Source organism: Schistocerca piceifrons, chromosome 7, assembly GCF_021461385.2.
Source record: "Schistocerca piceifrons isolate TAMUIC-IGC-003096 chromosome 7, iqSchPice1.1, whole genome shotgun sequence".
Taxonomy (NCBI): domain Eukaryota; kingdom Metazoa; phylum Arthropoda; class Insecta; order Orthoptera; family Acrididae; genus Schistocerca; species Schistocerca piceifrons.
Window position 1 is genome coordinate 120,081,372 of NC_060144.1, and position 27,754 is coordinate 120,109,125.

General features: G+C 38.9%; 1 protein-coding gene across 1 annotated transcript in view; it reads right to left on the reverse strand.

Annotated features, from left to right (window-relative positions):
- Window positions 1-10,074, reverse strand: part of LOC124804845 (geranylgeranyl transferase type-1 subunit beta) — a 52,615-nt gene extending 42,541 nt beyond the window's left edge. Inside the window, exons 1-4 of the mRNA XM_047265195.1 lie at window positions 9,681-10,074; window positions 9,349-9,565; window positions 9,131-9,263; window positions 8,885-9,004 (exon numbers count right to left, since the gene is read on the reverse strand). Coding sequence (XP_047121151.1) covers window positions 8,885-9,004; window positions 9,131-9,263; window positions 9,349-9,565; window positions 9,681-9,918 — 708 coding nt within the window. The 5' untranslated portion in view covers window positions 9,919-10,074. The remainder of the gene's footprint in view (window positions 1-8,884; window positions 9,005-9,130; window positions 9,264-9,348; window positions 9,566-9,680) is intronic.
- Window positions 10,075-27,754: the final 17,680 nt, after the last annotated feature.

The following is a 27,754-nucleotide window of genomic DNA, read 5'->3' on the forward strand; positions in this document are numbered from 1 at the left end:
CGAGCTAGCGCCCTGGGTTAAAGCAGTGACTGGCGGCATACACCACACATCCAGATGAGGACTGGGTTGTATGCACCTCACTGCCTTTGGGGTTCAGCATAAGTACAGCCTTTCTGATGATTGCTTACACTGTGTCAGCAATGTCTACCATCCCAAGCTGACCCCGAGGAGTCCAACAAACTGTCTCATCGGCCGTGAGGTAAAAAGCTCGCATGAAGAACCATTATGGGACAGGTGGCTGTGATACAGAAAAACAATGCTGAGTGAATCTATACAGCAGATGTTGAGAAATATAGCTGCTACTATATCACCACCTCATCTGGCATCTGCTCTGTAGCTGCAGCTACTGTTAATGGTAACTACCCTAGAAAGGACAGATGGTTTTGGTCCACATCCTATGTTTTTGGCTGTTAATTCCACATTTATTTTTCAGCAGTGACTCAAGTTTAACTAAATTGGGACACATGCACCTGCTTGCCTGTGGGAGTTGTTAGCTAATCACCACTACTACCTGCATGCTCAGCTGTTTGCCTGGAGGCAATTAATTAGTAGTATGCTTTCACGAATACGTACTGACACTTGTGATGGTTTGTGTCACTGCAGTTACTTTTATTTGCTACTTTCAAACAGTTGTGGAAAATAAAATAGCAAAGATACAAAACAACTGTGCTTTAGTATCCACTACAGTGGCAACTAACACAGCACAGAGGAGGTGAATATGATATTCCTTGTCTATGAGTTACTTTGTTACACATTCCCTGTGTAGTCTGGCCCTTACAGACTGGCGCAGTGTGTGTACGTAATAACTTCTATGATGTAAGCCCTTTGTGGGAGGTAGTGTCCCTATCAGTGGACTCAATTCGGTGTCTTTCACTGAATCAGTGTTCCCACCATTTCCTAGAAACCCTCCTGGATATAAAAAGAAGAAAACCAGTGAAAACACCCTTCTGATTTCGTTGTATTAAAAAATCATTGTTAAAATTAATCATATCCGTTTACTTGTAATGTAATCTCTACTCATCAATGTTCAAGAGGACTGAGTTACAGCCCTGCAGACCATTTGAACCACTGGAGAGTTGGTTTCAGGATACAAGGAAGCCCTACAAATGATTAGGGAAATACAGACATCACATTATCTGGATATACACTGATGAGCCAAAACATTATAACCACTGCCCCCTGAGAGGCTGAATGCTCTTGGGCATAAGACAAAGTCAGGAAAGTAAATGACCAACACAGAGACAAATGGGGAATCATTAGCCGCAAATAGTGGAATCCACTGACATAACTGACTTGAATGAAGAACACATTTATGGCCTAGCACCTGGTACAAGCATCTAAGAATCGGCAAAGCTGGTTGGCAATTCGTGTGCTACTATCATGAGCATCTATGGAGAGTGGCTGAAGGACTGTGAAGCCATGAGCAGGTGAAAAGGTGTCAGATATCCATACCTCATATCATAGAATGTAGAGGTCCAAGGCTTGTACAATCTGTAAAGCAGGATGGGTGACAATCAGTGGCAGGTATGACAACAAAATACAACGGTGGTGTGACCACAAGCATTTCAGAGTACTCTGTTTAGCACACATTGTTGCACACGACGCTCCACAGCAGATGTTCAACCAATGACACTGACAATTATGATTACAATGTATCAGCCCATAACTTACGGAAATTGTGTGATCTGTCTATAGACGTCTGTACCACACACCTAGCAAGGACTTGTCAAATCCATGCCATGCAGAATTGATGCAATACATTCCAAAGGTGGACCAACTGGCAATTAAGTGAGTGGTTATAATGTTTTTGCTCATATGTGTGTGTGTGTGTGTGTGTGTGTGTGTGACCTGTGCAGTTAATATGGTGTCTGTGTTGTGGGTTGGCAGGAGAGCCAACCCAGGAATACTAGAGGAAGCCGAAAGGCACGCGTTTTAGCTCACGCAGGCTGGCGTGAGGTCTGGAACAGGACAGGGAAATTAGACTTTAGAAAAACGGACGTAGCTGGTGGAATACTTAACTTTAATCTCTTAATTGTGAACGTCGGTCTGATGGTACATGCATCACAAGATCAATAGCAACTGATAATGGCGCCTTGCTAGGTCGTAGCAAAAGACGTAGCTGAAGGCTATGCTAACTATCATCTCAGCAAATGAGAGCATATTTTATCAGTGAACCATCGCTAGTAAAGTCGGCTGTACAACTGGGCGAGTGCTAGGAAGTCTCTCTAGACCTGCCGTGTGGCGGTGCTCAGTCTGCAATCACTGATAGTGGCGACACGCGGGTCCGACGTATACTAATGGACCGCGACTGATTTAAAGGCTACCACCTAGCAAGTGTGGTGTCTGGCGGTGACACGACAGTCTGTATTTCAATAGTCATTCAAAGGATTTTTGTGGAGACTAATAATCTCTAACCAATTCTCACAGTGGTTCAGATGAGCCTCAAGGTTATAATCACACCAAACTCTATGAGAGAACATGTGAGTTCAGTATTTCTGAACAACTACAATCGACAATTAGATGTAAGAAATGAAACACAATCAACTGTAGTTATGACATAATGTTTAGGACAAAAATATTAGTCTACAATAAACTGCATTTAGTTGCATTAACTCATGATTAGCATTTATGTCAAGTATGTTTGTGTAGAAACTATCAAGTGTTTTTGCTTTCATCTAGTAAAATCAAAAAATAAATTATGGTTATATGCAACATGTAGGTGGTCATGATTGTCAAAAATCTGTTGGCTTCCCTGTTACAGTGCTCAACTTCTTATTATTTACAAACAAGCTCCCATTACTATTTCATTTCATTGTCATTACTCAAGAATGTTACCTTCCAAGGGGGAATTGTGGTGTGCTCCTGTAATCCCAGATACTGAGATGCTACTGTTTTGAAGAGATCTGTAGATTTACTAGAGATTTGATCATTTTGTGAACTCAGTAACACCCGTGGCTCATATATCATACCCTGTCCTGGTGTTAGTGCGAAGGTTATTAAGCAAACAAAGCTCACAAAGTTATAAGAAGCCAAAATTATAAGGTATTTATTTGTGCAAATGACCCAGTGATCAGGCTGTGGAATGCAATGGAACTAAAGTAGATGTAAGACGGGCATACGAAGAATTTATTTATTATTTTTTTTTTTTAAGTGAAAACCATACAATTTATGTTCTTTCTACCACTATATGTCTGATCATCATCTTATTTGACTATCATCAGGTAACAACAGGCTCCTCATTAGTTGATGATAGTCCAACAAGCCTAAACTTGGTGAGTAATAAATAAAATGTAATTTATTTAGTTGCCACCATTAAATGTGCAGTTATTCTACTAAAAAGATATTGATGAAAACATGAACATAGAATTTAGTTGTTTGAGCAGCCTAGCAATACAATGACTGCATTTTATTAGGTCAACCAATTGTGAGTTCCATAATCTTTCTTCTTAAACAGAATACTATTGTCACTTAATTTTAACCTTTGTCTATAGCTTCAAATTTTGTAAATGAAGGTAGACATGTATAAAAACAGCCTCCAGTTGTGTATGTGTTTTCATAAGTGTGGTATTGCTGATAATATGAAGCAGTGCTGACAGATTGATGTCCTTTTTATTCATTTACAGAATTAATTACTTTTCTATATCAACTACTACACATTTATACCACATGTAAAATCAAGATGCAACTGGAAACTTTCTGCATCTGAACATGGGATACAGGCAATGAACCTCATTGTGCTTCAGAACAAATATTTTGTGGTCAAAGGTGATTCTTCTAACTGTATATCACCTCCTACTTCTTTGCCTTCTTTTCCTTCTTCTTGTCATGGCATTACATCTCTGTGTGAATCTCAGCCTCTTCAATAAGTTTCCTCCATTCTGCTCCCACCACAGCAGTTCTCCACTATCTTCTATGCCCTGAGTTTTTATTTCTTCTTATATACAACATATCCACTGCTTTCATGCTCTTCCTCTCTTTCTCTTTCCAACTGGTCTCCATAATTTTTTTTTCATTCTTTCACATTCCAGCCAAAAAATGTGGCAAAGCTAGGCTACATTCCTACTTTTTATTGATTTTATCTCAGCACCTTGCATAAGATGGTCCAACTGAGCATTTGTTCTAGATCTCCAAGTATCATTGTGACTATTACCCTGAACTGCACCGACTATTACCCTGAACAGCACCCATTTTGCAAAACCCTGTATTTAAATACTCTGAGCTGCTGTTCATTAATATTAACTAATATCCATGTTTTACATGTGTAGATCATGACTGGCATGATCACGACCAAGTATATTTGCCATTTAATCTGTCTGTCTTTAACACCCTGGAGCCTAGTAATTCCTTAAACCTTGAAACCACTTATTACTGTTTAAGACTTGCAATTTTATTTCAGCTGGCATAGAATTATTCCTATTAATATTATATCCCAGATATTCACGGTTCTGCATATGCCCTGAATTGGACCCTGCTGCTTATATTTTATTCAGATTATCATTTAACTTCCTGGTAAACATCATGTACTTGGGCTTGATCTCATTGATAGCAAGGCCTCAGGGTTGTGTGGATTCCTTCAGCTCTTTAATGAACTGCCTCTCGTGCTAGTAAGAGTTTCTGAGTAACTGCTTGCAGATTCAAACTGAAAAGTATTACAAAAATGGCATCCCCTTATCTTACTCCCATACTGATGCTGAATCAAGTACTTAGTTCTCCATCCACTCATACTGGAGCCTTGGAATCAGTCGGGATTGCCTTATATTTAGGATGCCAGCTTGAAGTCTATGCATAGGTTATTAAGCTCAATGTTATCTTTATATGACTTTTATGATTTGCAACAGGACAAATATGTGGTATGTTGTTGGTCAATTAGAACACACTGATATTATCCCAAAATCTCACTCGCATTTTGAGTTAGCTCTTCCTCTCTTTCTCTTTCCAATTGGTCTCCATAATTTTTTTTCATTCTTTCACATTCCAGCCAAAAAATGTGGCAAAGCTAGGCTACATTCCTACTTTTTATTGATTTTATCTCAGCACCTTGCATAAGATTGTCCAACTGAGCATTTGTTCTAGATCTCCAAGTACCATTGTGTATTGGGTTGGCATAAGTTTGTAGCATTTCATCATAAGTTAAATAAACACAACAGATACACATAACTGAGACTTAAGTCATTGATAATATATTCTCCTTCACCATTTACAACAACCTGCCAATGCTGTGGCAATTTTTCGATTCCACATCTGTAAAGGAAGTTCCTTGAAGGTTGCTTTGCAGAGAGTGGATAAAGGGAAAATCTGAGGATGCAAGGTCAAAAGAATAAGGAGGGTGCAAAATGGCTTTCCAACCTAACTACTGTATAGTACTTTTTTTGTCAGTCTAGTGTTATGAAGGTGGGCATTATCATGGAACAGCATCACTTCACACCATCTTCCTGGTAGCTGTTCTAGGACTGCATCTGCAAGATGTCTCATTGTTGACAATAATTGTCAGCAGTGATGGTTACACCTTGGGAAAGCTATCAGTAGTACGTCACACTGTCACCATTCCACCAGATGGATAACATTATCTCTTATGGATGCGTGTAGGTCTTTGTATTGCACATAAGAAGATAAAAGTTTTGTGGTGTAAGGTGGTTTTTGTAATTCTACAGTTTTCATTTGTTGGCCTGAAGATATTACCACAGTTAATTGAGTTTATATTAAAATACAAACAATTCAGTAACTACACAGTGACTAATTTTCTCTTTGCTTTGACATCTCTCTTTCTTTCTGCTTTGGCTGTTGTTCAGTATGCTGCCTGCAGTGTGTGTATTTCTAATATTTAGTGAATTATTATTATTTATCTAAATATTGCTTCTCAGCTTTTAACTACATAATATTCACAGTAATTTATAATTATGACAGCAGGTTATGGGCATAGGGCTCGGTTATACAGTACGACAGTAACAACAGTGGAAAACCAACTCATCAATTTAACATATAATCCATAATAACAACACAAAAACAGGGAGCTACAGAGTGCCATTTTTTGATGGCTCTAATTTTAGCAACTGGATACTTAGGATTGAAACTCATATGTGAGCTGGAATTATTGAGTTTTGTGGAAAGACTTACATAGAAATGGTGGAGTCTACTCAGGACACAGCTGAACAATACGCACAGAAGGCTTTTCTGGGAGTACTTCACAGAAACGAAAGAAAGCGTGATTCACATACATTCAAATGAGTTCCAGACTGTCACTTAGAGTATTCCACGAACAAAGAAACTGCTTGTAACTTGTGGAATTCATCACCTCAAACTTTTGAGCATGAGGAAGTGAAGACAATTTTTTTATTCTCTGCTGTTGCTGGAAGTCTTACATATGGCACAGTGGAGCAATTTCCAGACTTAGGGACAACGGAACATTTAGTTCATGAATCTGTTCCTTTGAGAATGTCAAGGGAATGGAAAATCTAATAAGAATTAGGGTTGTCAAAACACACATTTTTCTTTGCCAGAAAGGTTTGAGGAGTTGGTGTTAAAAGCACCATTTGTGGAATGAAATTTTAAATAAATGTAAAAGGTGTTCTTGTAGTGCCAGGGTTATTAAATAGTCTATTGTCAGTAGGTGAACTAGAAATGGAGGGTACATTGTTTTTGAATGGACTCAATTCAAAGAACTGATAAAGTTATAGACAAAAGCAATAAAGGAAGAACTGCACACTCTGCCACCCAATGGAACTTGGATTTATGTAGCACGTCCAGCAAATAAAAGAGCTATTGACAGCAGGTGGGTGTTCAAAGTAGAAAGAGATGCACATGGAAATACTGAAACAATCCAGTCTAATTCTCAGGGTGGGATTGGGGAGTGATGATTACACCCTGAAAACAGTGGGATAGAAGATTTTGTTTTTAACCCCTTTATGAGGTTGGAAAGACTGGAAAGCCACGTTTTGGCAACAAAATTTATGTTGGCTAACTTTCCTGTAGTCAAAAATTTTGAAAATTTTAAATTTTTTCACTTTTTTGACCAAAAAATCTGCTTCTTGTGCTCCTAGCAATAATTCATGCTTTTGTTACTGGTCTAAGTGAAAATACGAGGGTGGATGGGAGGGGGGATATGAGGCATCTCGTTCTATATACTCACAACTATACAAATGCAGGAGCCACAGGTCTGCAAGTGAAATAGTTTTTGTACAAGGTTTTAAGATGGTGGTAATGAAATTGGGTGATACTTGATGCTTTAATTTAAAAAAAAAAAAAAGTTCAAATGTATCTGAGCACTATGGGACTTAACTGCTGTGGTCATCAGTCCCCTAGAACTTAGAACTACTTAAACCTAACTAACCTAAGGACAACACACACATCCATGTCCGAGGCAGGATTCGAACCTGCGACCGTAGCGATCGCGCGGTTCCAGACTGTAGCGCCTAGAACCGCTCGGCCACCCCGGCCGGCGATGCTTTAATGTTTGTGCTTGTAATCTGTCATGTGTCATTTTTTGAAAACTTCATGTACAGTTGTTGAAGGTATTTTTATTTGGCCGTTAAAACTACAAGAAAATGCATGTTTTTCTCAACAGATGCATTTTCTTTAATGAAGTAAAGCATCATCAGTGGCCTATTAAGTGATATTTACAATTTGACTTGTTTATTAGATCAAAATACCTTTAATTGCAGACCACGGATGATGCTTTACTTCAATAAAGTGAAATCCATCTGGTGAGAAAATACACATTTTCTTGTAGCTGTAATGACGGAACAAAAATATCCTCAGGAGTTGTAAAGCAACTAGCCTACTGACAATATGACCACATAAATGAAGAAGTCAAGAAGAGTTATTAAATAACAATTTAATAATTATATTGTGACTACTTTTCTATTTTCTTTCTCTCTGCTTAGGCTGTTGTTTAGTATTTTGTCTACAATGATGGTTGTACTGTAATCATAATATTTACTAAATTGTTATTAAATGTGTAACTGTGGCTTCATGGCTTTTAACTAGAAAACATTCCTGAAAGTTTCTAGTTATAATAAGTTATTTGCTCCATGGATCAAAATTGTGATCAATTACTTATCTCTCTCTCTCTCTCTCTCTCTCTCTCTCTATGATTTCAGTTTGTGTTTGAAGTTAATTTCAGGAATTATAAGATCCTTTACATCACTGGATGGGTGGCCAATTATTTTATGGACAAGTTCCTCACATTTTTTCAGTTGCACATTAAGGCTGAGTGAAGGATAGTATAGGTCAGTTCTCCTTTTAGTATAATATTTGTTAGTGTCACTTCTGTTTTCGAACTGGGGTTACTGTTGACTATGAACTTCATATAGGAGTAAACGTGTGGACAACACATATTAGCCTATCTATTACATATGTCTGTGCTAAAAACATTTCACAGAAGAGCTGCATCAATATATGAAATCATAAGACAACTGTTAAATAAAAATAATATGCATATATCAACTTTCAAACTGTCACCTTGCAATCTAACCTAGACCTTGCACAATTCTACATATCAGTACGACAACCTACTGAGATTCTGTATTCACATTCATTGGATCTAACCACTCACTACCAAATTAGCACCTTTCATGCTAATCTGTACTTTGGGCTATGCTAAGGTTCGGTCTCTCACTGCAACTGACTGTCAAAAAAATATAGACAGAAAAAATATCGGCAATGTTCTGCTATACTTCTATTTGCAAACATATTATGTCAGATGCCCAGCACTTACGTCATGGAATGAAGTCAATGTGTAGTTTCAACTGACCCCAAAATTACATGTAAGCCTATTTTGTTCTACTGTTTCATGACAGTTCATTTGCAGAGACTGAGTAGCTATGTGATAGAAAGAAAACTGGCAAAAGAAAGGTATTTTTGGACAATAAAAAGACACATGAAATACCTGAATGGGACTAATTTTTCTATCAAGCTCACCCATCAGAGCCAAGGCAGCAACAGCACAAAATGTAGTTCCTCCATGGCTTTCAAGATCAGGCCCTTGGCCAATTGCACCATCATATGACTATAACAGATGTAGATACACATTTGAAATCAGTCATCTGTGTTTTCAAGTCCTTGAAACTCAAAATTTGCCAATGACATTTACTGCATAAAATTAAAGAATTCCCAAATTAAGTATCTCACTTACCATACTATCTAAGATGTATGAGATAGTTTTTTCTACATCCATTCCAGACCAATCATTTAGCATGTAAGAGATGCAGGCAGCACAATAGACAAACCTCATGTCACTTTCACTGCCGGAAAGTGTTGCGCAAAAGCTGGTAACATGAAACACTTTTAATCATAAACTTTATCCTGAATCAACAGAGATCAGTCATCAGGGGTAACATGGGCAGTACATACCTACCATCCTCTTGTTGCAAAGCCTTTATACCAGCAATAATTGCTTTCTTATTCACATGAGACAAATTGTCACCAAGAATAATAAGTGCTGCAAGACCTGTATATGTCATTGCTAAATGACCACACACATATGGCCCTGAGCAATCGCTGCTGTCGCGCGAAAAGTTTAGTGTAGACGAACCCTGAAAACCGCATCGCTTCCAGCTTTCTTTGTCGTCTGTCGAAAGAATGATTTTAATTATTGACATGATTAATTTACTCTAAAGTTTATTTAAAGGACTGCGCTTACTCTAAGGTTACATGGCCTACAGCTTTACTTAAGACATAGTCACCTGTCTCTTGCGGTACGACTTGAAGGCTGTAAATCCAATTTATTATGTGTTTCTTTTTTTCTTCACTCAATTCATCTAGTGCGTTTAAAACGTCCAATCCGGAGAGCGCAAAAAACAAAATTGTCAGTCTAGCAGCATCATGATATGCTAACCGTGAAGGCAGAATATCGAGATGGCGAAGCAAATAGCGAATATGTTGCTTTCTTGCTAAATGGTTTTCCGATTCATCACAAATCATTTTAGATGTGTGATAAGTTAGCACCGTTCATAACATATTACCACAAACAAATCACAGTTAAAATCGTCAACGAACGATATCGAAAACAACACACACAGAAAAATCCCAAGTTATTGTTCAACACGCCGCATACCGCGCATCAAAACAAACATGACATTTTGGTCCTTTGGCGATGTTCACTGCCAAGCTTGACTTTCGATAAATTAATATCGACTTTGTACAATGTGCTGCGGCCAGTTCACACTGTCCTCACGTCGCGTTACGTAAAAACATTATACAATTAATTGAGCTTATCCATTACGGATATTTTAGAACCCGTGAATGTTAAATGAATGTAAATACATAAAGCTGCAACCAGTCACTTTTCTGAATATTATTTATAATTCCATGAACCGGTTTTCGAACCTTTTCAGGTTCATCCTCAGATGGTTTTCTGAATGCTACATCATTATTTATACCATAATGCTGTGTGACAATAAGATGCAACAGGCTTTAATGTATCGCCATGATTATTGTTTCCCTGTCGATATGGATGCAAAATAAATAATAATCATTATTGTTTACCTGTCGATACGGATGCAAAATAAACAATAATCATTGCGATACTGTCACAGACCCAGGACCAGCATTATGCTAGAAATAATGATGTAACATCCAGCAAACCATCTGAAGATGAACCTGAAAAGGTTCGAAAACCGGTTCGTGGAATAATAAATAATATTGAAAAAAGTGTCTGGTTGCAGTTTCATGTACCGGTATTTACATTCTGCACTGCATTTAAAACGGTGGTATTCACCTATGCTGTCAACGGATCGTCACGTCACATAGCGTCAATGTTTCTTACAAGGGAACCTCCCCATCGCACCCCCCTCAGATTTAGTTATAAGTTGTCACAGTGGATAGGCCTTTATAAACTGAACACAGATCAATTGAGAAAACAGGAAGAAGTTGTGTGGAACTGTGAAAAAATAAGCAAAATATACAAACTGAGTAGTCCATGGCCGACATAAGCAACATATTGGAGAAAGTAAGCGTAGGAGCGCCGTGGTCCCGTGGTAGCGTGCGCAGCTACCGAATGAGAGGTCATTGGTTCAAGTCTTCCCTTAACTGAAAATTTTACTTTCTTTATTTTTGCATAGTTATCTGTCCGTTCGTTCATTGACATATCTGTTCACTGTAATAAGTTTAGTGTCTGTGTTTTGGGACCGCATCGCAAAACCGTGCGATTAGTAGACGAAAGGACGTGCCTCTCCAATGGGAAGAGAAAACATTTGATCGCAATGTCATAGGTCAACCGATTACTCCACAGGAAAACACATCTGTTATATTCTATACGACACTGGTGACGGCATGTGCGTCACATGACAGGAATATGTTGTCGTCCCACCTAACTTGTACACTTGGCGAATGGGTAAAAAGATTCTTCTACCTTGCCCGATTTAGGTTTTCTTGTGGATGTGATAATCACTCCCAAAAAAGTGATGAAAACATAAGAGTTTGTCACATAAACTGAGAATAAAAAATTAAGCTTTTCACTCGATAGAAGATGTGAACCAAGGACCTTGCGTTCCGCAGCTGCTCACATTACCACGAGACCACGGCGCTCCAGCGTTCCTATTGTCCTTAATGTTGCCTATATTCCGTTGAACTACTCAGTTTGTATATTTTGCTTATTTTTTCACAGTTCCACACAACTTCTTCCTGTTTTCTCAATTGATCTGTGTTCAGTTTTTCAAGGCCTATCCACTGTGGCAACTTATAACTAAATCTGAGGGGGGTGCGATGGGGAGGTTCCCTTGTTAGGGGTAAAGTTTTGACGCCGTTGTCGTCTGGCAACATGGGAAATTAACCTATTTTCGCCGCACTGTTCTCATGGAGTAGTGAATTTTTGGGCTCTTGTAGTATCTAATCCTTACTTGTCATTTTGCTTTTTTTTCATGGCTATATTTTATGAGGAATTGGATATTTATTACCATTGTGTGTTTTTTCACAAGCAAGATCAGATGCCTGAAAGCACAAAATTATTTAGGTTTTACAATAAGTGAACAGGGCTGATGCACATACAGTAAGTAAATAAGAACGTGACTTTATGAAGTAGTCATTCTTGACTAACATTTAAATGAACATATCAGCTCTAATGAAGGAGAAAAATATAGTTTATTAACTTATTTGTTACGTAATAAAGAAAACATAGTGGGTAATGTAAAACTGCTCTGTAATTCCATTATAAATATTGTTTGATGTGTTTGTATTTATATATTTTCGCTAGCAAACAAATGCCAACTTCTGAAACATTGTTTGATGTAAGAAGCCATCTCAGCACCTTACCACACAAAATCGATCAAGAACATGAGTTATTATATTTTCTTTGTATGTTAATAAATTTCGACGTTGTTAGTTCCTCAGTTCCGATACTATACTCTGACTTTTTGTGTCAAGAACAGTAACTTCATAACCTCACTTTCACCAGGAGCCGGCCGGGGTGCCCGAGTGGTTCTAGTCGCTTCAGTCTGGAACCGCACGACCGCTACGGTCGCATGTTCGAATCCTGCCTCGGGCATGGATGTGTGTGATGAAATGAAAATGAAATGTCGTGTGGCTAGGGCCTCCCGTCTGATAGACCGTTCGCCTGGTGCAGGTCTTTCGAGTTGACGCCACTTCGGCGACCTGCGCGTCGATGGGGATGAAATGATGATGATTAGGACAACACAAGACCCACTCCAAGTAGGTCTAAGTTCTAGGGGACTGATGACCTCCGATGTTAAGTGCCATAGTGTTCAGAGCCATTTTTCACCGGGAGGTACTCGAGAATGCACCTTTACGTGATGGTGTCGTGATGTGAAGTAACGGGTGCTTTCTGACATGTAAACAAACATAATTCCTGCATTCTACGTTTTACTGATATGTACATTAATCACCTAATTTTCCATAACTGACAAAATGCGACGGTTAGAACGTAACATATCGTCCATAAATAGGCTGAATGAAAACAATGGACGTCAATGGAATGGAACGAAAGATGACTTTACTATCAAATACCTTAGTGTTAACATAATGTCAGTTCATTCAGCACAGTAAAGTCTCCTTTCACGGCCGCCTCTATTAGAGGCCAGATTCCGAAATGTGTCACTATTGCGTTGAGGGGACTGTACGCGATAACTGTCAACAAATCGATTTTTTAAAAATTTTTGTCTTAAAAAAATTCTCTGTAGTCTTCTGAACGAAAAAAGTTTACTTACAGGAAAATGAACCCCAGAAAATACCAAAATTAGAGGAATTTAAAAGTGGCTGCGCACACCACGATGTCCCATGGCACACAGTATAATTATTCTATCTGTATGATAGCGATTGGTTGTAATTAATATTTGCTTATCTGGAACGTGGACGTTTAATTATTTGGTATCAGATGCTTGACAATGGCTTTTTCGTAAATGCAATGTTCTTCGTAGTTGACCGTGAAATAAGACTCAAATAATCGGACTTGGTATTTAAATCGTTTCCAAAGACTGCTGCGGTAGGTGCGGACTCAAATCTAAATCTCAATATTAGAGTAATTTTGCCAGCCATGTCAATACGTCGTACAGAGGTGACTGTCTACTAAACATAAAAAGTTTACACAGTTAGTTAAATCAGATATATTCAACCAATAAGCCTACAGTTAAATAATTCTACTTACTTTCATAAATATAAATTCTTTACAGAATCGAGTGCCTAGTAAGATTGCAACTCGCAGTGTTCTTATATAACATAAAATATGGCGGTGTGCCAGTTAATAAAATACACGTGCTTCCAGCCTCAGCTATTCTCCTCGACCTCCTTCTTCTTAATCAAACATAAGAGTATCGTAATTGTGTTTTTGTTTTATCAGCGACACTGCGCTGCAGTTCTGTGCCATAGGCTTTATTTATTTGTCACAGATTAATTATTTAATTAGGATTTCGCGTTTCCGAGGAAACTCACGCACGGCATGCAAATGTGCCTTTATATTGCCCCCTGAATTGCGAGGTGAAAGGACACCCCTGCAGGCGAGCAATTCACCTAAAGGCACAAGAAAATTTAAGTTATCTACAACTATTTACATGACTTACATTATACTGTATATTATATACAAAATTCGAATGACGCGCGTGCGCCGTAAAAGTTCTTATGTTGGCAAAATACACTCCTGGAAATGGAAAAAAGAACACATTGACACCGGTGTGTCAGACCCACCATACTTGCTCCGGACACTGCGAGAGGGCTGTACAAGCAATGATCACACGCACGGCACAGCGGACACACCACGAACCGCGGTGTTGGCCGTCGAATGGCGTTAGCTGCGCAGCATTTGTGCACCGCCGCCGTCAGTGTCAGCCAGTTTGCCGTGGCATACGGAGCTCCATCGCAGTCTTTAACACTGGTAGCATGCCGCGACAGCGTGGACGTGAACCGTATGTGCAGTTGACGGACTTTGAGCGAGGGCGTATAGTGGGCATGTGGGAGGCCGGGTGGACGTACCGCCGAATTGCTCAACACGCAGGGCGTGAGGTCTCCACAGTACATCGATGTTGTCGCCAGTGGTCGGCGGAAGGTGCACGTGCCCGTCGACCTGGGACCGGACCGCAGCGACGCACGGATGCACGCCAAGACCGTAGGATCCTACGCAGTGCCGTAGGGGACCGCACCGCCACTTCCCAGCAAATTAGGGACACTGTTGCTCCTGGGGTATCGGCGAGGACCATTCGCAACCGTCTCCATGAAGCTGGGCTACGGTCCCGCACACCGTTAGTCCGTCTTCCGCTCACACCCCAACATCGTGCAGCCTGCCTCCAGTGGTGTCGCGACAGGCGTGAATGGAGGGACGAATGGAGACATGTCGTCTTCAGCGATGAGAGTCGCTTCTGCCTTGGTGCCAATGATGGTCGTATGCGTGTTTGGCGCCGTGCAGGTGAGCGCCACAATCAGGACTGCATACGACCGAGGAACACAGGGCCAACACCCGGCATCATGGTGTGGGGAGCGATCTCCTACACTGGCCGTACACCACTGGTGATCGTCGAGGGGACACTGAATAGTGCACGGTACATCCAAACCGTCATCGAACCCATCGTTCTACCATTCCTAGACCGGCAACGGAACTTGCTGTTCCAACAGGATAATGCACGTCCGCATGTATCCCGTGCCACCCAACGTGCTCTAGAAGGTGTAAGTCAACTACCCTGGCCAGCAAGATCTCCAGATCTGTCCCCCATTGAGCATGTTTGGGACTGGATGAAGCGTCGTCTCACGCGGTCTGCACGTCCTGCACGAACACTGGTCCAACTGAGGCGCCAGGTGGAAATGGCATGGCAAGCCGTTCCACAGGACTACATCCAGCATCTCTACGATCGTCTCCATGGGAGAATAGCAGCCTGCATTGCTGCGAAAGGTGGATATGCACTGTACTAGTGCCGACATTGTGCATGCTCTGTTGCCTGTGTCTATGTGCCTGTGGTTCTGTCAGTGTGATCATGTGATGTATCTGACCCCAGGAATGTGTCAATAAAGTTTCCCCTTCCTGGGACAATGAATTCACGGTGTTCTTATTTCAATTTCCAGGAGTGTAGAGTGCGCGCATGCGCAGAAGCGTCTGTGTGACTCCGGCACTGCCGTTATATCGTAAATTTAGATCACGCGGCACAGTATTGCAGTTCATATTGTTCGTGTGCGCGCGCATTTCTTAGTCGTTGCACAAAGAAAATATTCCACCAAGATTACATATGAAGACTACATTCTATGACAGGTAACTTAGTTTTAAAATTACAATATTTGTTATAATACAATACAACTTTAGATTGTTGAATGTTCTTAGTTACATAGTATTGCAATGAAATGCTTCAAAGAAAAATGTCTTTTTGTTTCAGGTGCGTTGACCTATACACATTGTGTCGTTATTACAGATTATATTCATCTGCTGCACAATAATTTTTCACAGGTTAGTGTCGTCGTGGTAAAGTTTTTTTTTATCACAGCAACATCGCTGTATAACAACGTGATTGATACATAAGCATGTCCATTTCCTATTTCCATTATAGTCGTTGTGATGCAGTTCGTTGTGACAAAAAGCATTGTTTATTACAGATCAGACATGACCCGTCGAGTAATTGGTCCATATGCAGTTTGTTTTCGATATTTCGTGGAAGCTTGGTTGCAGAACCTCGGACGGCACATAGCTGGCGTCGATCCTTGGACAGTCCAGGAAAGTGTGTCCGTCACATTTCGAGAACATTCCATTCCCTGAAGTTCCAACCAAAATTCTTCCACTCGTCGTGTTGTTTTCTGGACAGGCATGTTGTGACCATTTAATCCAGCTAACATCTTGAAGTTAGATTCTTCCACTCGTCGTGTTGTTTTCTGGACAGGCATGTTGTGACCATTTAATCCAGCTAACATCTTGAAGTTAGATACTGTAGTAATGTCACTAGACGTTGCACAAATTACGCACTTCACATTTTCAGTTTTTTGCTAAATATAGCTCACCTAAATGTTCGTAGTTACTTACCGAAGAAATCGTTCATCGCGTTTACAAAGGTACGATGCATCATGAATGTCATTAACAGTTTCTTTCACATAGGTTTCTGCGTAGTTGCAGACTTAGTAATGTACGTTAATGTCCGTGAACAGTGGTTCACTACGCATTTTTTTTATAAGTTTTTTTTTTTTTACATTTTGGCACTCGTTACTGTTCAAATTTTCACATAGTAACAGTTACATTATACATCAGTTAAAAAAACCATAAGTAATCATACATATACAGGTCACATATTTTCTTAGCATAAACATAATACAGTTACACACAAACATGTTTACATCATCATTACATAGCTATAAATTATTACATTGTGTCACATTTGATTACATGAATTGCAGATATTTACGTCCTCTTTAACGGTTTTGCTGGGATTTTATCGATGTTTTTTTTTGTGATGTCATCTGAAATTAAGATAGGTTAGACACAACATTCACTACATCAGTAAGCAAGACCAGGCGTTTTCACTACTCAATAAATATTCAAAATAATAAGAGACGGAAAACTGTTCGATTCCTCGCGTTTTTTGCGTGTGTGTATAGTGTCTGTGTGGCCTTGGCTACTGGTAGATGCTTTTCTTGCTGACAGATGTGCGTCTAATCTATTTCTCGAAGTAAAAGATCGCTTCACAGATGACGTCTGTCGGTTCGTCAGGTGTCATACCAATTCAGTGGTACCTACAGTCACAAATGTTCCGTGAAAAATTAATATATCATTCACTGCTACGTAATCATAAATTTTACTTTAATATTCAGTCTTCTCGGTGGTGCCGCGGCGTTGAAAGAAAAGTTCTTCTGTCTTCAACTGCGTCACTGGAACCGCTGAAATGAAAATTTCTATACTACTTATTATCTGTGTTGTAGCAAACAGAGTTTTGCGAGTTGCTTAGCAATGTTTTCATGGGTATGACTTTGACATTATTTAGCATGAAATGCTCTAAGATCTCGGTGTGCGTATAGCCCAATAATTTTGTTAGTTCTAGGATGTTGTAACAGATACGCACCAGGATGCGGTATGTTAACAATTATATAAGGTCCTTCATATAGCAGACGCCACTTAGCATTGCGTCGTTTGAGTGCTACAGATTTATGATGAGTACGAAGTAGTACAAGCATTCCTACCTTGAATTTTTGTTATCTTTTTATTATGTTTGTGTGATGTTTGTTTCGTATCTGTGTGTGATGTGCCAGTGTAGTCAATACTTCTTTTATTTTCTGTTCAGGTGTGATTTCCTTGTCTGACAACTTAGGTAATGGTTCTATACATTGATCGTTCTGTTTGCAACTGAACATGATCTCGTTAGGTGTGTAATTTGTATTGTAAATATTTAAGTTATTGTGTACGTCTTCGAAAAGACTTAGGTAGGACACCCAATTAGTATGTTTTGATGAAATATAGGTCCTCATGAATTGGTTTAGTTCTCGGAAAAGTCTTTCAGTCGCGTTACATTGTGGACTAAACTTTGAAATAAATATACTTTTAATGTTATTGTCCTTCAAGAAATTTCTCCATTTGTACCCAGAGTAGTATGCTGCATTATCTGACAGAATTGCTTTAGGTTTTCCCACGTGCGTCAGGTAATCACTTGAGAATCTTCGTATTATAGCATTTGCAGTGGCGGATTTTCAAGCATAAAGTTTTACATGTTTAGAAAATATATCGTAAAAAGCTAAGATATATTTGACACCTCCAGAGCTTGCTGGATGCGGTCCACTGATGTCAGTACATAGAATTTCCAGGGGTTTACTCGGTAAAATAGAATGTAAATCTGTTTTTGTGGATAAATTCTGAAGTTTTGATTTTTGACATATGACACATGTTTTCAGTTCCCTGTAAATTTTTCTTCTCATATTGCTAAAATAACAGTATGTGCTGAGCTTTGCCAAACACTTTTTCGTCCCATAATGACCCCAAACTAAGTGTGTGTGCCAAATCAGATTACGTTCAGACTCTTTGGGAATGCATACACACCAGTTAGTAGCATTTGGATGTCGGCGATAAAATAACACATCATTGTGTAACTTGCAATACCTAGTCAAAGGATGATTGTGTTTTTCTACCAGTAATGTTATTATCTTATACCAGTGAGGATCAGATTTTTGTAATTTAGCCATGTTTCTGCACATATCAATATAATATTGGTGATACTGCTTGTCTTGCATTAAGAGAATCCTGTAGTCATTTATATTTTCTAAGTCACTGTTGGTTTCATTCATACCTTGTGGAAGTCTAGACAAAGCATCGGCAATGGTGTTGTCCTTACCTTTTATGTACTTAATTTCAAAAGAGTAGTTCTGAAGTGTAACTGCCCATCATGATAGTCTAGGATGTACAAGTTTACAAGTTAACAAAAATGTCAGGGCCTGGTGATCGGTATAAATTACTGTATGTTTTCCAAATAAATAATAATTGAATTTCTTGAATGCCCAGACTATGGAAAGTGTTTCTAACTCAGTAGTGGAGTATGTACGCTCACATTCAGTTAGAGTACGACTTGCAAACCCAATAATTCTTATCTGTTCCTTTTCTTTATTCTTTACAACTTGAAATAAGCAACAGCCCAAGCCAGTACGTGAAGCGTCACAAGTCATACAAAAATCTAAATTGAAATCTGGATGGCTCAATATGTTTGCATTCACTAAAGCATGTTTAATTGTATTAAAGTCATTCTGGCACTGTTCCAACCAGATCCAAACTTGATTCTTTCTGAGTAGATTTAGCAGATGTTTACTGTTCAAAAGTGGTTGTGGTAAAAAACGTCTGAAAAATGAACATAGCCCAAGGAATGATTTTAACTGCTTTTTAGTTCGAGGGCTAGGAAAGTGTCTGATAGCATCTAATTTACTGGGATCAGGACGTATGCCCTGTGAATTAATGATATGTCCCAAATATTTTATCTCACTGCAACCAAATTTTGATTTTCTAAGATTGGCTGTGACTCCAGCTTGTGCAATTTTTTCTAAAATTCTTTGAAGTGTGTCAACGTGTTCATTCCAAGACTGTGTAGCTATCAGTATATCATTTACATAGTGTGTGACTGTCTCAACTAAATCATCGCCAAGCACGGTATCCAGGGCTGTAATGAATACCCCAGAACTGACATTCAATCCGAAGGGTAGAATACAAAACTGATAGGTTCGCCCCCCGAACATAAATGCAGTATATTTCCGAGAATCAGGAGTGATACCTACTTGCCAAAATGAATTAGCGAGATCTATTGTGGAAAAATATTTTGCATCTAGAAATTTCTGTAATTGCTCTTCTAAATTTTCGGGTTTTGTGTGAACCGGTAAAATTATTTCATTAATTGCTCGTGTGTCTAACACTAGCCTAATGCTACCATTTGATTTTTTGACAACAAGTAGAGGACTACAGTAAGGTGAGGTGGATGGTTCAATGACCTTCCAGTCTAACATTTGTTTTAATTCTTGCCACACAGCAGGTCGTTGAGATAACGGTACGTTATATGTCTTGTGGTAGAAGATCTTGTGAGGCTTAACTTCAATCTTGTACACATACGTGTTGATAACACCTAATCGTTTGGTAAAAACTTGTAAATATTTGGATAACACTTCCTGTAGTTTTATACGTTCATGTACACTGAGAGCTGTAGCTTCATTTATCTTATGATCAAGCAATGTTTTCAAGTCCATTAGCTCTGTGTCAGATGAGTGTGTGTGCGTGTCTTGAATGTCATTGTCAAGTACTAACTGAACCTTGTACCCTGTACAGTGTTTGTCATGCTTTAGAGTTCTCCTGTCCAAATCAATAATAATTGCACTGCCTTTATCATTTAAAATACATTTACCTTTGGAGAAGTCTATAATGCAGTCCTTCTCGCTCATAATATCTATTCCTAATATGCAATTTGTCACAAGGTTTTGTACAACCAGGAATGGCCATTGTACGGTTCCATTCCCTATTTTAATGTTTACAAAAACTTGCTTCGTAACCCTACATGACTTATTACCTAGAGCAGTAGTTATTTTACAGTTTTGGGCAGGAAACTCAGGCACAGGCTCCAATTCACACATCTTTTTATAGAAATTAAAAGACAAAACGCTCACAGCTGCACCTGTATCTAAGATAATAGTAGTTGGAATCCCACCTACTACACCAGTAGTAGATGCTGAAACAATTTCATTTGTGTTTGAACGACATTGTGTACTGTCTTGCAAAAGTTCATCTGATATATTGTCATTGTGGTTGTATCTTATAAATAAAACAGGTAGTTTTTGTTTAGAATTATTAGGCATATCAATATTTTGTTGTTCAATTGTGGTGTCGAATAACTGATTAACATTGAAGTCGCCCCCCAAGAATTCTTCAGCCACGACCAGGGGCACAGAAGTGACTGTTTCTAGTTTGTTGGATTAGCATTTGTATTAGGTACTGACACAGATTGAGGTTGTGTATCAGGTGTCATTTCTATTATATTCACATTCGGATATTGCCTGTTGTGATCTCCAAACTTTTGCGGTTGTTGTTGCTGTTGCGCATTATAACTTACCTGTCGGTCGTAAGGTATGCTCCAATTTTGTCCTGGTGGCTGCTGTGGTAAAGCAGTGTTTGAATGAAAGTATTGATCGCTACGAGTCCAGCCTTGATGCTGTCTTGGCTCGTAGTTATTATTATTTCTATTTCTGTTTGTGTTTTTGTTGTTACATTTGTATCCGTTGTTGTTATTACCGCGGTGCCTTTTGTGTGGATTGCCGCATGGAGTGTTATTACTGTTGTAACTGTTGTTCGTATTGGAATACGCGTGTTGATTTTGATTTCCATATTGAGACGGCATGTGAGTTTGCTGTTTTTGCTGTACCGCGTATCCAACTGTGGGCGCGCCAGAATTGAGTTGGCAAGCCTGCATGTTTTGCATACCACTAGTATAAACATTGTGGCTGCTGTTTTGCCGCGCGAAGCGCTGATCTTCTAGTAACATGTCGACCGAATCTAAAGCTGTTAAAAAATAATCTGGATCGTCATCCGGAATATGTAAGAGTTTTTCTTTAATGTTGAAAGGCAATTTGGCCTTCAACGCACGGAGTATATCACGTGTTGCGACTGGCTCGTCTAAAAAATGTCCCATGTTCAAGTATTTTTCAAAATATCTGCGTAAGTTACCATTTTTACTGTTAAAAGTTTCAGGTTCTAAAATTTGTCTCCTGAGTCGCTCCTGGACGGATTGCGACCAGAATTTGTTCAGAAAGGCACGCTCAAACTCACTGTACGTGGTACATACGTCAGCTTGACTGTATGCCCAGACAGCTGCATCGCCTTGGATGTAACCGATAATATATGAAATCTTTTTCCGGTCACTCCAAGTGCGTGGAAATGCGTTACTAAAAGATTTAAGAAAAATCACCGGATGAATGGTTCGTTTTTCTGGGATAAAAGCCTGAAATTGACTGTGTTTTATTAAGCTTTCTTCTTCCTTTGCATTATGATATGGATTTCTTCCACTGTAATTACCGCAATGTTCAGCTGGCGAGTAATTACGATAATGTTGCTGTGTTTGTGGTTGCACGTCGTGGTATGTGTTGTAGTCGTGGTGTGTTTTGTTCTTGTGTGTTTGTCGTGTGCGGTATGTGTGCGTCATACTCGAATGAATATTGGTTTCTGAACTGTACATTTTGACTGATATCTTCGTTACATTCAGACTGTGGTTGATCGGTGAATTGTCTCATGGGTGCAGTGACGGATTGTACTGCGTCACTAATCAGCTGTTTGTTATTAGTGATGTATTCCGCTACGGAGTCGTGCACAATTGTTGGTAAATTTTCACGTATGCATCTATCAAAATGTTTGTCTTTGTTCTCTACCCAATCATGAAATTCTTTATTAATATTTTGAAAATGAGCTGTGGCATCAGATTGTAAGATGTCAGTCAGGTGTTGTTCAACATCGTCAAATTTATTCTGCACGTCCGTAATTCGTTTTTCAAGGTTGTCGTGTACTGAAGGATATGTTTGAATTTGTTCAGTAAGAGCTTCACACGTGACATTAATGTTTTTTAATTGTGTCTGTAAAAGTGCTACGTCATTTGTAGTCTTTTCTTGTATCGTATTAAGCTTGGAAAATTTCGTACTGAGTTCAGTCATCTGTTTGGTCAGTGTGGCGTCTATAAGCTCCACACGTTTACATAAAGTGTCATTACTTGCCTTGATTGCTATGAGATCAGATTTAATTTCGTCATTTTGTGTCTTTAAGGTTGCCATGTTTTCCGCGTTCTGCATCCTTAAGGTTGCCATATTTTCTGCGTTTTGTTTCATTAGCATTTGTAACATGTTGGCAATGTTTACTGTTTGCAAGGTATCTGCCCCCGCCGCGTCATTGGACGTGACGTCATGTATTAACATGGGCTCTGACTGAGACTTTGAAATTTTTGTGGTGGACGGGCTGTTGTCAAAATTTCCGTTAACACTTGCGTCAATATTTGATGAAACATCACTACCGGTTGCTGTCGTAAAGTCATTTTCTAACACTTGTCTCTCGTCCGAGTCGGATTGCGTCTGAATAGTATGTCTTTGCTGTTCCATCTTTGCGTATTGTTTTCTAGTTATGACCATGCCACACGTGATATATGTTTCAAGAAAATAATGTTTGACACTGGTTTTAAAATAAAATGCAGTTGAGCATGAATCGCTCGTAGCAACAATGGATGTTTGTTAATTTAGAAATGTAAACTGAATATGGGATTATTGTTAATGGCTGCTGTCCGTGTTACAACGTATCGTACAGAAGTCGGCCATATTGTACACTCGTGTATTGGTATTGTTGCAGAAGTTATTGTTTAAGGAAAAGTACTGAGAATGAAATTTATCACTGAAAACTGCTACGCGCGAAAGAAATACTACAGAATCTACTGAAGAGCTAATACACTGAATTATGCGTCTGGTCAAGCCTGCCAATGCAAAGATGCTGCGTCTTACCTTATTTTGCTGGAAGCTTCATTGCGTCTTCCCACAAAATTTTATGATTGGCAAATATCTTCAGATTTTTGTTATTTCTCATATAGTCAAGTCCAGGTCCAGAAAGTTGATTTTTCACATGAAACAAAGAGAACAATGTAACAAATGACAAAATAACAAGTCCGACACGCAGTCGCCAATATAAAATAAATAAAATAAAATAAAATAAAATATTAATTATTCTATCTGTATGATAGTGATTGGTTGTAATTAATATTTGCTTATCTGGAACGTGGACGTTTAATTATTTGGTATCAGATGCTTGACAATGGCTTTTTCATAAATGCAATGTTATTCGTAGTTGACCGTGAAATAAGACTCAAATAATCGGACTTGGTATTTAAATCGTTTCCAAAGACTGCTGCGGTAGGTGCGGACTCAAATCTAAATCTCAAGATTAGAGTAATTTTGCCAGCCATGTCAATACGTCGTACAGAGGTGACTGTCTACTAAACATAAAAAGTTTACACAGTTAGTTAAATCAGATATATTCAACCAATAAGCCTACAGTTAAATAATTCTACTTACTTTCATAAATATAAATTCTTTACAGAATCGAGTGCCTAGTAAGATTGCAACTCGCAGTGTTCTTATATAACATAAAATATGGCGGTGTGCCAGTTAATAAAATACACGTGCTTCCAGCCTCAGCTATTCTCCTCGACCTCCTTCTTCTTAATCAAACATAAGAGTATCGTAATTGTGTTTTTTGTTTTATCAGCGACACTGCGCTGCAGTTCTGTGCCATAGGCTTTATTTATTTGTCACAGATTAATTATTTAATTAAGATTTCGCGTGTCCGAGGAAACTCACGCACGGCATGCAAATGTGCCTTTATAATGTGAAGTAACGGGTGCTTTCTGACATCTAAACAAACATAATTCCTGCATTCTACGTTTTACTGATATGTACATTAATCACCTAATTTTCCATAACTGACAAAATGCGACGGTTAGAACGTAACATATCGTCCATAAATAGGCTGAATGAAAACAATGGACGTCAAAGAAATCGAACGAAAGACGACTTTACTATCAAATACCTTAGTGTTTACATAATGTCAGTTCGTTCAGCACAGTAAAGTCTCCTTTCACGGCCGCCTCTATTAGAGGCCAGATTCCGAAATGTGTCACTATTGCGTTGAGGGGACTGTACGCGAATAACTGTCAACAAATCGATTTTTTAAAAATTTTTGTCTTAAAAAAATTCTCTGTAGTCTTCTGAACGAAAAAAGTTTACTTACAGGAAAATGAACACCAGAAAATACCAAAATTAGAGGAATTTAAAAGTGGCTGCGCACACCATGATGTCCCATGGCACACAGTAAGCTCTTTTAAAAATAGAGTTTTGCTCTCATTTGTCTCGTTTTTAAAACTTTTTGGTGTCTTAAATTTGCTAACCTGCGAGAGATTTAGAGTTGCTTATCTTTCGTTTCTACAGAGAGTTTAGTCATTGTTTGCTGTTTTTTTGGTGCGAATATTTTCTTTACAGCGAAGTAATTGTCTGCGTGAATTTCTTATTCTTGCGTGAGTTTCTTATTCCACATGACAGCAATGGAAGAATTTAAAAGTTCGGTGTTAAATAACGTAAATTTTATGGAAATCGGTGCACCAAACGCATTAACTTTGATAATACTGAAATGTAACGTGATTCAACACTTGAATTGGCTTCAACTACTCCAAGTGCTCCAAAGCTAAATCTGAAATATTTGGACAATGGGCTTGACAGTATTAATGCTGATAATATACTCTCTGTTCTGTCAGAATTAATAAATAAAGTTTTGCAGTGTAAGGAATGCGGCAATAGTGGTGTGAAGGTGGTTGTGGAGATAAGTATTAAAAGAGTTTGTGCATCAAAGTGAAGAGTTGTTCGTAATTTTTGTGATTTAAGAGAATGTGGTTATACTTGTAGCATAACTAAACGGAGAGTGTACAACACAAATATTAAATTTACTTATGCTGTGATGTGTATAGGCAAAGAGTACAGTAGTGTACAAATTTTCTGTGCTCTTATGGACTTACCTTCTCCACAAGGTTTGACAGGTACATAAAATTATAAGAAGTAGCAAATGATAGTATGAAAAATTCTGTTCGGGAAAGTGTAGGCATGAATGACAGCAATACATGTATGTCTGCAGCCCTGGATGCATTCTGGCAACGAAGGGGCAATAGTTCCCCAAATGGTGTAGTGACAACTACTTCATTGGACAATGGTAAAGTCATTGATCATCATCATCATCATCATCATCATCATTTAAGCGTTCAGTCTGGAGCATAGTCCCCCTTATAAAATTCCTCCATGATCCCCTATTCAGTGCTAACATTGATGCCTCTTCTGATGTTAAGCCTATTACTTCAAAATCATTCTTAACCAAATCCAGGTACCTTCTCCTTGGTCTACCCTGACTCTTGCTACCCTCTACTGCTGAACCCATGAGTCTTTTGGGTAACCTTGCTTCTCCCATGCGTGTAACATGCCCCCACCATCTAAGCCTGTTCGCCCTGACTGCTACATCTATAGAGTTCATTCCCAGTTTTTCTTTGATTTCCTCATTGTGGACACCCTCCTGCCATTGTTCCCATCTACTAGTACCTGCAATCATCCTAGCTACTTTCATATCCGTAACCTCAACCTTATTGATAAGGTAACTTGAATCCACCCAGCTTTCGCACCCATACAACAAAGTTGGTCGAAAGATTGAACGGTGCACAGATAACTTAGTCTTTGTACTGACTTTCTTCTTGCAGAAGAGAGTAGATCGTAGCTGAGCTCTCACTGCATTAGCTTTGCTACACCTCATTTCCAGTTGTTTCACTATGTTGCCATCCTGTGAGAATATGCATCCTAAGTACTTGAAACCGTCCACCTGTTCTAACTTTGTTCCTCCTATTTGGAACTTGATCCGTTTATATCTCTTTCCCACTGACATTACTTTCGTTTTGGAGATGCTAATCTTCATACCATAGTCCTTACATTTCTGATCTAGCTCTGAAATATTACTTTGCAAACTTTCAATCGAATCTGTCATCACAACTAAATCATCCACATATGTGAGACTGCTTATTTTATTTTCACATATCTTCATCTCACCCAGCCAGTTTATTGTTTTCAACATATGATCCATAAATAATATGAACAACAGTGGAGAAAGGTTGCAGCCTTGTCTTATCCCTGAAACTACTCTTAACCATGAACTCAATTTACTGTCAACTCTAACTGCTGCCTGACTATCTATGTAAAGACCTTTATTTGCTTGCAAAAGTTTGCCTCCTATTCCTAAATCTCGTAGAACAGACAATAACTTCCTTCTAGGAACCTGGTCATATCCCTTTTCTAGATCTATAAAGCATAGATACAATTCCCTGTTCCACTCGTAACACTTCTCCATTATTTGCCGTAAGCTAAAGATCTGGTCCTGACAACCTCTAAGGGGTCTAAACCCACTCTGATTTTCATCCAATTTGTCCTCAACGAATACTCGCACTTTCCTTTCAACAATACCTGAGAAGATTTTACCCACAACGCTGATTAAAGAGATACCTCTGTACTTGTTACAATCTTTTCTGTTTCCATGTTTAAAGATTGGTGTGATTACTGCTTTCATCCAGTCTGATGGAACCTGTCCCAACTCCCACGCAATTTCAATTATCATGTGTAGCCATTTAAGACCTGACATACCACTGTATTTGATGATTTCCGACTTAATTTCATCCACCCCAGCCGCTTTATTGCACTGCAATATATTGACCATTTTCTCCACTTCCTCAAATGTGATCCTATTTCCATCATCATTCCTATCCCATTGTACATCGAAATCTGAAACATTACTGATCGTATTTTCACCTACATTGAGCAACTCTTCAAAATATTCCCTCCATCTGCCCAAGGCATCAACAGGATTCACCAGCAGTTTTCCAGACCTGTCCATAATACTTGTCATTTCCTTCTTACCTCCCTTTCGAAGACTGCTAATTACACTCCAGAATGGTTTTCCGGCAGCTTGACCCAGAGTCTCCAACCTGTTTCCAAAGTCTTCCAAAGATTTCTTCGTGGATGCTGCAATTATCTGTTTGGCTCTGTTTCTTTCTTCAACATAACTTCCTCTGTCTACCTGAGTTCTAGTATATAACCATTTTTGATACGCCATCTTTTTCTTTTTACAGGCTGCCTTGACTGTGTCATTGCCCCAAGCTGTTTGCTTCATCCTACCTGTACACACTACTGTTCCAAGACATTCTTTAGCCACTTCTAGTACTGTGTCCCTGTACCATGTCCATTCCTTTTCCAATGACTGTAATTGATATGGAATTATTAGCAAGTA